General features: G+C 48.9%; 1 protein-coding gene across 1 annotated transcript in view; it reads left to right on the top strand.

Moving 5' to 3' along the window:
• Window positions 1–1,313: 1,313 nt before the first annotated feature.
• CHSY1 (chondroitin sulfate synthase 1) overlaps window positions 1,314–12,322 on the top strand; it is a 39,266-nt gene continuing 28,257 nt past the window's right edge. Inside the window, exons 1-2 of the mRNA XM_066592874.1 lie at window positions 1,314–1,983; window positions 7,552–8,047. Of these exons, the coding sequence (XP_066448971.1) occupies window positions 1,652–1,983; window positions 7,552–8,047 (828 nt within the window). The 5' untranslated portion in view covers window positions 1,314–1,651. The remainder of the gene's footprint in view (window positions 1,984–7,551; window positions 8,048–12,322) is intronic.

Below are 12,322 nucleotides of genomic sequence, written 5' to 3'. Positions count from 1 at the left end.
ACTCATTTGGCCAACAACTATCCTGCCCGAGACCCCGATACACATATATACTCCTCCGATCATGCCTGTGTTCTGAATGCAAAGAGGGGAGAAAGCTGCTGATCTGCCTAAAAACAAAAGTATTGGACACTTGAAGTCTATGTTCCCAATCCATATGTCCTCCGACATCTGCCATCAGGAGGCTGCTGTCCACAGTAAGCCGGTGACACGCTACCACTGTACTACAACCACATTTTTGCCCCTGTAATATGGTGGCATGTCACCGGCCTTAGAAGATAACCGGACCCACCGGTTTGCCCACTCAATGTCCAAAGTGCGCGGCCAGCCTAGGGCTCCGTTCACACATCAATGCGTGTAACGGATCATTTACATGGAACGATTACCGCTCAAAATTCGTTCTAACGAATGAAAGTCGTTATCGCTGACTTTCAGTGAAGCAATAAAAACTATCGCTGGGTCGCGGGCTGCTCGTTACGTGTAAACGCTCATCGCTTCACATAGAAGGTGGCGTGCCGAGCGAGAACCCAGCTATCCAGCGGCGAAGTCTGTGGCTAAATGCTCTGCACGGGCGCTATCGACCTTAGCGGTGGCGTTTAGCCAACTGTCGTCCCGTGTAAAAGGGCCGTTACTGTACGCCATAGATTTGCATGATAGCAAGCTGTATACTACCGCTATACTTTTTTTTTCTCCCACGTAATCCTTTATACTGGAAAGCGATTATGCTTTTTCCAGTACGCTGCGGTCACGCGTCACGGATTTTGTAGCGGATCTACAGCAGATTTTAATTGATTGAAATGATGAAATCTGCTGTAGAGCTGCGCCAAAATCTGAGACAAAAATCCACAACAAATCAGCGATGTGCGAAAAAAAGCGCGCCAACATATGCCGCCCAACCATGCCCAGAGGGCACTTTGTTGGCATCCATCCAGCCAGTGATGGGCTGGGGAACATTTCCAAGCTCATGGTGACAAATATGAACACATCGCTCTCGGTAAGGCCTTGTTAACATGGGGTTTAGTGCCGTGTATTGGAGACTATCACTTATTGCCATGCTGTAGCAGCCTATGTGCACGGTATGGAGGAGGCACAGCCACACGCTGGCATGGCCCCCGCAGTACAGTGAGTGTTGGCAGTAGCAGCCAGCAACGAAAGTTTTGCTTTTTCGCAGGTCACGTGGGCCGGGGCCTCTCTCACTCGCAGCCAATCACAAGAGGCGTACGGGAGCCGGGCGGGTTCAATCCTTCGTTCTATGGTCTGTGTGCGCTTAAAGAGCCGCGGCGCGGGTGACGTGCGGAGTTGGGGCTGTGTGACGGGCGAGGGGTGCGGGGACAGGAGAGGACGGCCGCGACCCTCGTGCATCGGCTCTTGCAGTGTGAGGGGGACGAGCAGGGCAGCGGGTCAGGCCGGAGAGCGCGGCAGCGGAGGACAATAGGTAGCGGCTGCTGACCTGCTGCTAGGTGTCGTGGCAGGGTGCGGGGACCCCGAGCAGCGCTGGGGGGGACACGTAGATGACCGCGGCGCGGGGCAGGAGGCTCCGGCTACATGACAGCGCGCCGCTTCTAGGCTCGGCTCTCAGACGCTAGCAGTGGGGACCGCGGACGGAGCAGCCCTGCACAAAGACGGTCACCCCGCCGCCGCTGCCGCCCCAGAGATGGCAGCCCGGAGCCGCCGCTCGTGGCTCAGCGTGCTACTGGGACTGGTGCTCGGCTTCCTGCTCGCCTCGCGGCTCATCATCCCCCGGGCCGCCGAGCTGCACCGCTACAGCCGGAGGGGCTTCCGCAGCGCGATCCGGGGCCAGGCGGCAGGGTGCGGGTCGCAGTCCGGGCTCAGGACCGACAACACCTGGCGGGATCTGCAGGTGCCCTACATCGGCTCCCTGGAGGCCGACGGCGAGGAGGACGTGCCCCGCGGCAAGAGCTTCCTCTACGTGGGAGTGATGACCGCGCAGAAGTACCTGAAGACCCGAGCCGTGGCGGCGTACAGGTGAGAGGGGCATTAGCGGGCACCATGTGCGGGTGGGCACTAGACAAGGGGCACTGGGTGGCACACATGGGGGCTGGAGCACAGGGACACAATGCATGGGACTGGTGTAAAGTGGCATTAGCACTTTACATAGGATGGGTACAAAGAGGTACTAGACAAGGGACTAGTGTAAAGTAATGCTGCCACACACGGGACTGGGGCACAATGCATGGAGCTGGAGCATAGGAACACTGGGTGGCATAGGGGCATATTGCATAGACTGGAGCCAAGAGGCACTAGCCCAGTGGAGGGGTACAAAGGGGCACTAGACAAAGGACTAGTGTAAAGTGACAATAGGTACCACACACGGGACTGGGGCAAAGTGAGACTAGCACTGTACATTGGATGGGTACAAAGGGGCACTGGGCACAAGATATGGGACTGGTGCAGAGGGTGCCACACACTGGATTGGGGCACAATGCCTGGGACTGACGTCTGTGCCCCATACATGTTGGGCTGTTAGTAGTGGGCACAGATGATTGTGATGCCAGCAGTGTTGATCCCAGGTTATTATAACGCAATCCTTATAATAGCCGGTGGGTATGTAGATGGGACGCGCTGTGAAGGATTCCCGGGGCACAGTAGGGTTGGGGCACCAGTAGACCTCCGGCATGTGACGTACTTTACATTGTTACTTACTTGCTTTTGTTTATAGGACACTTGGGTGACATTTGTGTAGATCAAAGGCTGTAAGATGCTGCGACCAAAACTAGTCAGCGCTGAGGATTACTCGTGTATGGGGTTTTAGTGGGGGGGGGATGTAAGAGTGATCCTCTATGGGGATTGATGATCTTCTAGTAATTGGACATCTATGATCTGTCATGTTAATAGACCTTAAGGCCTCATGTCCTCGGGCATAATTGTAATTTAAAATCCGCAGCGTTTTTCCCGCACGCTGATCCACGCCCCACAGGGATGCATTAGACACCCGCAGGTAGTTAAATACCTGCGGATGTCATTTTTCCCTGCAGACTTGGATCTGCGTGCGGGAAAAAATCCGGACCATGCTCCATTTGGCGCAGGTCTCCCGTGGGCTTCTATTAAAGCCTATGGAAGCCGTCCGATCCGCGGAAGACCTAAAATCAGAATATACTCCCCTGCTGCGGGCCGTGCGTGTCTTCCTGGCTGGATCTTCTTGCTTCGGCCTGGCGCATGCGCGCTGCACGCAGCCGGTGTGCCGAGCACATCCGCCGGGAAGAAGGGAAGATACACACGGCCCGCAGCAGGGGAGTATATTCTATTTTCTGCCCTCATGTCCGCGGGGCAGGAGGGACCCGCTGCGGATTCTCCATGGAGAATCCGTAGCAGGCCTGATTTTTCCACGTGGACATGATGCCTAAGGCCTCATGTCCACGGGCATAATTGAATTGCAGAATCCGCGTGATACCTCTGCGCGGAAGATCCAAAGTCCAGTATGCTCATAGACTATCATTGGGCATCAGCAGGTATTAAAATACATGCAGGGACGAATATTGGGCATCGTTTGCCCGACAGTAGTCCCATGTAAATGGGGCTGAATGCACGTGACCAAACCATATGTTTTGTATCTGAAGGTGTGGTTTGGCCATGTACACCTAAACTCACCATGTGGCTTTTGCCTTAGTGACCTTCCATTCTGGACAAAGATGGCTGCACTGCTTCTGACTACCTGATGCACAGTGTGTTGGTAGTCCATGATACTACAGGCCTCTGGAATTGGCCAGTGCTCTCACGTGGGCAGCCTGTACAAGTTTAGACTAGTGCATCAGGTAGTCTGAGAAATGGCGTGGCCATCTTTGTCCAGAACCGCCGAGTGTGACCTATTGGTAGTTCTTAAGGACTGAAGTTGAGAAACTCTGCAGTAAAGCATGCCTGACAACTTACTTAGATGCTTATCAAAGGAGAACCAAGTGAAAGTAGGCAAAGGTGACGCCTATATCTTCAATGGGGGCAAAGTATCTGAAAATGTTACTGTTGCTAAATTGTATCTGTGTAGTTCTAACATTCCATATAGTAATAACAATGAATGACTGCTTGGACCAGTATTAACCCTATATTGGGTGTATATGTGGCATCAATGACGCATGTAGATGCAAAATTTCTTACCTGTGTCGGGGGCAAAAAAACCCAAACTTAACTCCTTAGAGTCTCACTGCCATAGCAAAACTATTGTTACCCTCTCTTTTTAGTACCTTTGTTTGTCATGTATTGAAAGCTAGTGACTGGTAGGTAGCCATGGGGTATTTACATTGTGCTACCGTGGGCTCCTGTTCTGTATACCCCTTCACTTTTTACATAGTCCACATGGCCGCCATGTGAGTTGCATCTTAATAGTGTTGAAAAGATGACTCCATTTCTTACATTAAATGGTATAAAGAGGAAGTAGCCTGAAGTGACGTAAGTCAATCTCCTGCACTTTGCACTGCCGTACACTGCTTAATTCATGGGGTCTGTTAGGATCCTGAACAAAGTGCCATAGAGCTGTGTTGGCCCGGCTCGTATCCCTGTGTGGTCCTCTTGACTTCTAAACAGATGTTCTTACATTCTGTAAGACCTAAATCCTCCCTGACACATGGCGTCTCGATGGTGGCGACATAGTAGATCTGTTCCGTTGGGCTAGGACTTGCATCAAGTGTTCTTGCGGGTAGTGATCCCTTCTATTGTCGTCTGTGACTGGTTATGTTGTAGCTTCTGACATTATGGAGAAAGGGCATTGCAGTGAAGCATAGAGATGCGGTATATTATGTGCAGGTAGGTGACGGTGCGTTTGGATTGGATGCCAGCAACTTGAATAGTATAACAAGTGTAATTACTTTGGCTCGGTTACAGGCTTATCTCTGGCCCATTAAACAAGCATTGAAGCCGTTATCGGGTCGGGCGGATCTGGTTGCAGCACAACATGACTGCTGATATGGTGTTGCTGACAGATGGTTTTCTGCAGGCGTAATGCTTTCTACCTGCTTGACTCTTGCACAACCATTAGAAGTATTTCCACGTGGACTTGGTGTGGTATACAGCTAATCCTGGTCACCGGTGACGTAGACTTCTCCTGTGGCCCAGTGCAGAAATCCTAGAGTCTGTCTGTCTAATATTGGCCATTGTGATTGCAGGATTAAGTAGAGTTGGTTTATCTGTGTCTTGGCTTTTGTATATCGCTATGTAAATGTTGCCTTATCCTATTGTTTGAAGGAAGCCGCAATAGCGTCATGCAGAGCCCTCCTGACCCTCCTGACCCAAAGGCTCTTACCTCGGAGGCGTCTACAGTGGGGAATGGAAGAGGTAGAGCAGATTCTGTAGAGCTTTTCGTGTCATGCCAGAATAGACATAACACTGCTGTAGTAGAACGCCATGGCTCCATCCATTGGAACTGAAAAACTGAGATCATCGCATGATGGACAGGGCTGCCACATACGCACACACTGGGGGGATAGGTACATAATGAATTGTCATACTGCTGGTTTTTGTGACCTGTCACTGCAGGAATATTTTTTTTTTATTTTTTCTGTAACAATTCTACTTACAAGTCTTTTGGTATTAGGCCTCATGTCCACTAGGTAAATGGAATTGCGGATTCTGCTGCGGAATTCGCAGCAGATTTTGCCCATAGGGAATCATTGGCCATCCGCGGTCCATTAAATTGATTTTTGCACCCGCGGATGGCATTTTAAAAGAATTGCGTTTTTCACGCGCGGGAGAAAAAACGCGGCATGCTTCATTCTGCCGCAGATTACGCGCGGATCGGCAACATTGCTAGCACAGTGATAGCAGTGTGTGGATATCTGCATGCAAAAAAAATAACGTTTTAAGCAAATCCGGCAGATTCTGAGCGGATTGTATTTTTATAGTGGACATGAGGCCTTACTAGATTACATCCCTTCCCCCCCACAAGAGCTGAGGACCTTACAAGGTTTGGGCTTGTTCTTAGTCTCTGCGCGAATGTGGATCGCCTCAGTGAGGGTGGATGGTGACATGACTAGATGGTAGATGTAGTGACCTGCAGGCTACAGCCCCCCCCCCCCCCAACCCCTCTCAACGCAGGCTGACTAAGTGGAGAAAACCTCACCAGTGTTTCCTTACAGGGATAGAAGACCGCAGGTAGTCCTTAGGCTGGCACTTCTTCACAAGCTGGTGTAGGACAGTTGGGGGCAGGTGGTATAGCAGAGCTCAGTTTGACACTTAACTCTTTGGGCTGCAGTCCTTCCTATGGAGCAATTAATGCGCTCCCTCTTATGCAAATACAGCCCAAGGCCGGTCTTGCACGACCGGATTCGATATGTAGATTCTGTGATCGCCATCTGTGCGGACGATCTGCGGTACAATGCGACGATCTGCGGTACAATGCGGGCATTGAAAGGCATGCAATTTCAAAACTTTCCCATTTGCAGGTGTGACTTGTGTATTCTGAAAGCAGGGGGGAAAAAATCGCAGTGTGCTCCATTTTAACACAGAATCCGTGCAGATGGCCTCCACTGATGTCAATGGAGGTGTGCGACCCGCAGCCCATAGGCAATTAACTTTGAGCGGGGGCCGTGGGTACCTGCATCATGGCTAAGCGACGGAGCTGACAATACAAACAAAAACCTGTATTGTGCATCGCTGCCTGCATGCCTTCCGCGGTAATACACAATACAGTTATGTGCCGTACGCAATTGGTTTTTGCAATCGATCGCAAGTCCCCCTCTGCGGATTTCAGCATGTGGAATCGGACCAGTTTGGGTGAGCCCAGCCTTACACTGTTTGCTTTGATACTAATGTAGTAAGTTGTGGTAGTAGAAGCACGTTGGGTGATGGAGTTATATCTATATCTGTCCGTCCTGTATTACATTGGTTCTCATATACTGGTGTAAGAAGGGTGAGGCATATTTGTAAAGATAGCAACCATATATCAATAGATATCTCCTAATCATTATATTGCCCATTACTTGTGGTTGTATGCAAAAACTATACTGTTAGAGCGCCCATTCAGATGGCCAATTTTCCTATTCCATGTACAGCACTCGGACCCATTATGGTCAATTAGGCTATTCCCTGTAGCGCTTATTCACATGGATGGTTTGTGTAAAAAAACTTGCGTGTCCTATAGTGTTCTAATTCACAGACCGGAATCTGAGACGCAATGTCTGCTGTCTGCCAGTATCGGAGCACACGGACGCGTTTCCCAGTGCTCTCCGAAGCGAGTTGCACCTGAGAATCTCTGCAGCTTGCACTTGGCTGTCTGAATACAGCCTTAAGGGTATGTTCACACATAGCAGATTTTGCCGCAGGTCCCACTTTCAATTGAAAGGTGTAGGCGTCTGCTGCGGATCTGCGTTTACTTTTTTGTTGCAACATGTGAACGTCCCCTAAAAGCATAAAACGCTGCCAAGTCCATGCAATGCATTGCTGCAGTCAGTATACAATGCAGATAACTCTGTTCTCTATTGAATCATTGCTTTATAATAAACTGAAGTCTACTTGCTTCTCTGTGGCTGCCTGTTGCAGTCCTGGTGATTTGGGGTGACCTTTAAATACGCGGACCTGCATTGATCATGGTTTTTGTTCTTCTCCTAGAACTTGGTCCGAGTCAATCCCCGGAAAGGTGGAGTTTTTCTCAAGCGAGGGCTCCGACATATCCTTACCAATTCCAATCGTGGCACTGCATGGCGTCGACGACTCTTACCCTCCACAAAAGAAGTCCTTTATGATGCTGAAATACATGCACGATCATTACCTGGATGACTACGAATGGTTTATGAGGGCCGATGATGACGTCTATATCAAAGGGGACCGTCTAGAGAGCTTCCTGCGTAGCCTGAACAGCAGCGAGCCCTTGTTTTTAGGGCAAACCGGTCTTGGCACAACAGAGGAGATGGGAAAACTGGCGTTGGAACCTGGTGAAAATTTTTGCATGGGTGGCCCTGGTGTGATCATGAGCAGAGAAGTCCTACGCAGAATGGTGCCACACATTGGAGAATGTCTACGACAGCTGTACACAACGCACGAAGATGTCGAGATCGGGCGATGTGTTCGGAGGTTTGCAAGGGTGCAGTGCGTCTGGTCCTATGAGGTAGGTTCTGCTAATGTCTCATTGCTGTGCAGCACTTTAGTACATGCAGATGTTGGAAGCCCTAACCTACAAGGGACCTGCCGTCAGTGATGGTGACCAACGCAGACGAGTGTTATGCTTCGCAGTCTGCAGCGCTTGGTATGTTCAGATGGCAGAATCCAATGCGCGTTTTTCCGCTTCCTAAAAGCCACAGCAGAAATCGACATGTGAGCTGTGGATTTTTAGCTGCAGGTGTAAAGACTGCAGATCCGCATGGGAATTAGACTTTTGACATGGGCAAATCTGCATGCAGAATTCCCAATGCGGAATCCTCATGTTACATTTCCCTACTTTCCCTGACCCATGTGTTGAGAAAATCCTATAGACTATGGTGTAGATGCACATCTGCAAGTGGTGGGATACAGATTTGCCATGGAATTGCCCTTGATTGTCAAATTCCGGAGCAAACATCCCCAATGTGAACACCTTATGTACCCCCAACCACAGTAGCTGGTGAGAGAGAGGTTCAGCTTGTGCATGAAATGCTGCCAGCGCTGCCCAATTGTTGTGATTGATAGTTTAGTTTTTGGGGGGGGGTTTTTTGCTATTGCACGGTATGTCCATAAAGCCAGTAGTCCTAGCGAGTGGTCAGCGTTGGCCTCCTGACCTATTCTGTACCGCTGCGGGATGCAAGTACCCAAAAACTACAAGACATCAGTTCATAACTGACTGACCGCTGGAATCGCAGTGTCTGTTACCACTTTAGTCTGCCCTCAGGGAAGCATACATGCATTAAAGGGAACCTGTCATGCTTGATGTATAATTTCAGCAAACTTCAGCTCAGTGCTGGGTAATTAAATTAGATTAATTTGCTGTCTTAACCCCTCACGATTCCAATTTCATTAAAAATTGCCAAATTACAAGCTCCACCCCCTGCAGGCGGGACTAATAGCTGAGTGATTGGATGCTGGGTGGGAACAGAAGTGGAGCGCCGGGTAAGGGGACAGTGTGAGCGGCACAAGTGCCAGTCCTCCAAGTCAGATCTGATCGGTGGAGCTGCGGTGGTCATGGGCTGCACTACCAATTAGAGCTGACTGGTTGCACGTGGTTCTGGTCACAGCACACCTGAGGAAGTGGAGATTGCTGCTGCGCCAAGCCACCCACAGTTTGCGCATCCGTCCGCTCAGTAGATGGAAAGCTGATGCTTACAGCCCCAACCATACCAGCTGCCTGTCTATTACCGTATGGACCCTACCAAAGGAGTGTCCATAGGAGTTTCATTCCATCCATGACCCATCCACAGCCATACTTCAGCTTGACTTTTTGACTTGTGTAATTGTAACGGTTGTTCCCGTAACGGTTTAATTATCAAGTTAATGTTTACCAAATAATGCTGATATTGCTCTACAGGCAGATTACTTCCTGTTTGGTTATGTACATTTTTTTTCCCCCTTTTTATGGTTTGTTAGCAACAAATATTTATTATTTTGCAGCTTTTCTATCCCTGTGAATGCAGAGTAAATAGTGTTTAATTTAAGAAAGCTGCCATGGGATCCGCAGCGCTGGGCCAAGTTACAGCGGGTCCGGTCAGGGGCTCACCTATCTCTGCTTAGATACTGATATCTTGTGACAGTGTTTCCAGTCCAGTCTGCAGGAAATGAATAAGATATGAAGATGGATCATCCTTTCCACTGAGAACGAACAAATCCTCTCATAAGGATAAAGGGACTTATACTGCTGCAGACGGCTAATTAGAGGACTCTGCTCAGTTTCCAAGTCGAGGGCAATGTTCGCTAGTTACATTGTCTTTTGCGTAGAGTTTAGAGGTGCGTGCCCCGTGTCTGTAAGCACACTGGATACGGCTTTTTTCCAGTGGTGTAATGCATATTAACATCGGTGACAGAGAATTACTTGGTTTATCTAGCTGTAAGAAATAGGCCTATACTATAGCTATACACTTCAGCTGCTGGTAGCTTTGGGGGTCATTCACTTGACAGCTCTGGCTCAGGGGGGTTTGTAGTTGTGCCTATTGAAAGGGGTTTTCTAGGTGAGACAACCTCCTTTAAAACTAGTATGGGTGTCCAAGTGCTGTCTAGATGCTCCGCTTATATTGAAGCGGCGTTTCTTTTTTTTTTTTCTTGGCCGCAGTACGCCTGTCTTCTCAGGAAATCCTTTTCTGATGGCTTCTGGATTCTACATCACTTCATCCACCCCATTTGGAAATGTAAACTTTTGCTAATCCCTGAAGAAGGCTCGTTCCTTCTGATGAATCCCGAGGCCTCTTGCGTGTTTTCAGTCACATCACGACTGGAATGCCTGAATGATCAGAATACAGACTACGGCTGTGTGTTTCGCAGCTGGTAACGGCGTCCAGATTCATGTCGGCGCATCTTACCCCCATTATTAGATGGTAAAATAAACGGTCGAGTAAAGTCCGCTTTCTCTCTGGCAAATTTTTTTTTTTTCCCCCCATGCGCTTCATTGCTCTTACTCATTAACCCTGCTCGTGCTGGATCCCTAGCGTGCGCTTTGTCTCGCTGTACAATATGCTCACCTAGCAGCGAAGGCGATAATCGGCACACCGGATTATACGTCACTCGGATCAGGTCAACAAATGCTAAGCTGTTTTGCCCTGCAGGGAATGTTGAGTGAAGTTTCCAGGGAAGTGGACATCTTATTAATGAGGACTTGGCAGAGGGGGAAAAAAAGTTGCCCGTGAAAGAAGAATGAAGTGATTCCTTGTCTAGAGGGGTTTTGGAGATGGGCAGGTTCTTTGCATGTTGCAAACATGGCAGTGTAAATGCATGCATGAAGTGCGAGTGGAAGACGTCTCTGTTCGCTTCATGTCAGTCTAAGTGAGTTATGTCTTCTCCGTGCCAGTCCATGCCTTCTTACTGTCGGCTCCTTCTGACCTTCAGGGTCACACATTTACTTGGGGGAATTAGGACCAGCTTAGTTCCTGGCTGACATATTCTGGGAAGCGGCTTGCCTGCGCTCACTTCCTCCACTCCAGCTTACCCAGACACTTAGTGATGTGGAGGGGGTCTGTCTTGTGTCCATCTCCAGCGTCTGGGAAGGTGCTGCTCGGGGGGTGGGGGGGATTATAGTCCTCTGTACTTGCTCTATATAGCAATCGCTGGGCGACTGTCACACTTGCTGGTTTTTTTCTTTATATTGGTGGCGCAAGGCGGTTTCCCATAAACTAGGAAAAAACTCAAGTTACTAAAAGCCTGTTCTCATTCAAAGTTAGTCATGTTTCTATACGTTCCCCAGTTTTCAAAGATCTCTGCTTGCTGTCATCCACAAATATCCCATACGGTTTTCTTGGTTGATGAAGAAAAGGTCCTATAGCTTGTATGAAGCTGGGGACGTGTTGACAAAACGAGACCAATTTTTATCCACTAGAAGTAAACTGTTCCCATTCTATGACTGCAAACATGTATCTTGAAAGCAGAGGAGACTAGGCTGGAAAGTCCTTAAATGGGTGTGCCAGGGAAATGCTTACTACTGATGACCTGTCCTCAAGATTTGTCATTGATTGATTAGAGGATCGTGGCCAATCGTCTGATCATCCAGCCCGTTGGCATTGCCTCTACATACAAGTATACAGAGTAGAAGCTGCAATGGTTATTGCGGTGGTCAAAGCCATCGACTTCCATGCCGAGCCCTGTGTATTGTGGAACTGACAGCGGGCGTCCCGATTAGTTGGGCTCCTGGGCAGCAGACCCAGTGGATCAGCAGTTGTAGTTACCCGGAAAACCTAATTAGAAGTGGGGCTTTTGCTTTAAATGACATCTCTGGGCGTAGCTATAAAGGGACTTTTTGGGGGAATGGAGAGCTTCCTCATTCTACTGTTTGGACTTTTTCTCCGGCGTTCACCATTATCTGGATCGGTGTGTATAGAGTATGCACTACTTTTGCACAGCAAAAAATACATTTTTAAATAAAAACCACCGACTCTGCATCACCGCGTTGTAAGATCGATGGCATTGTTGTTCCGGCAACCGAACTCTGAGGAGTTTTTACTGGGTCCGTTGTGAGGTATATGTGACTTTTGGATTGCTGTCTGTTGTGTTTTTGGGAGGTAAACAAAGGGTCATTATGAATATGGTAATAACTTATGTGCTGCTTTTTAAAATGTTGTTCATTTTTTTGCCTCAAGGGGACTTTTGGTACACTGCACTACTTAAGTAATGCAGTCTACTAAACGTATGACGCAGTCTATTAGACTGCAGGATGCGGGGCCTAATAGGCTGAGCTACAGAGCACTTCTAGAGGCCTTTGTCAGGCTTCTGG

Source organism: Eleutherodactylus coqui, chromosome 2, assembly GCF_035609145.1.
Source record: "Eleutherodactylus coqui strain aEleCoq1 chromosome 2, aEleCoq1.hap1, whole genome shotgun sequence".
NCBI lineage: Eukaryota > Metazoa > Chordata > Amphibia > Anura > Eleutherodactylidae > Eleutherodactylus > Eleutherodactylus coqui.
The sequence above is the reverse complement of the archived record's forward strand: the minus strand, read 5'-3'. Positions and strand labels throughout refer to the sequence as shown.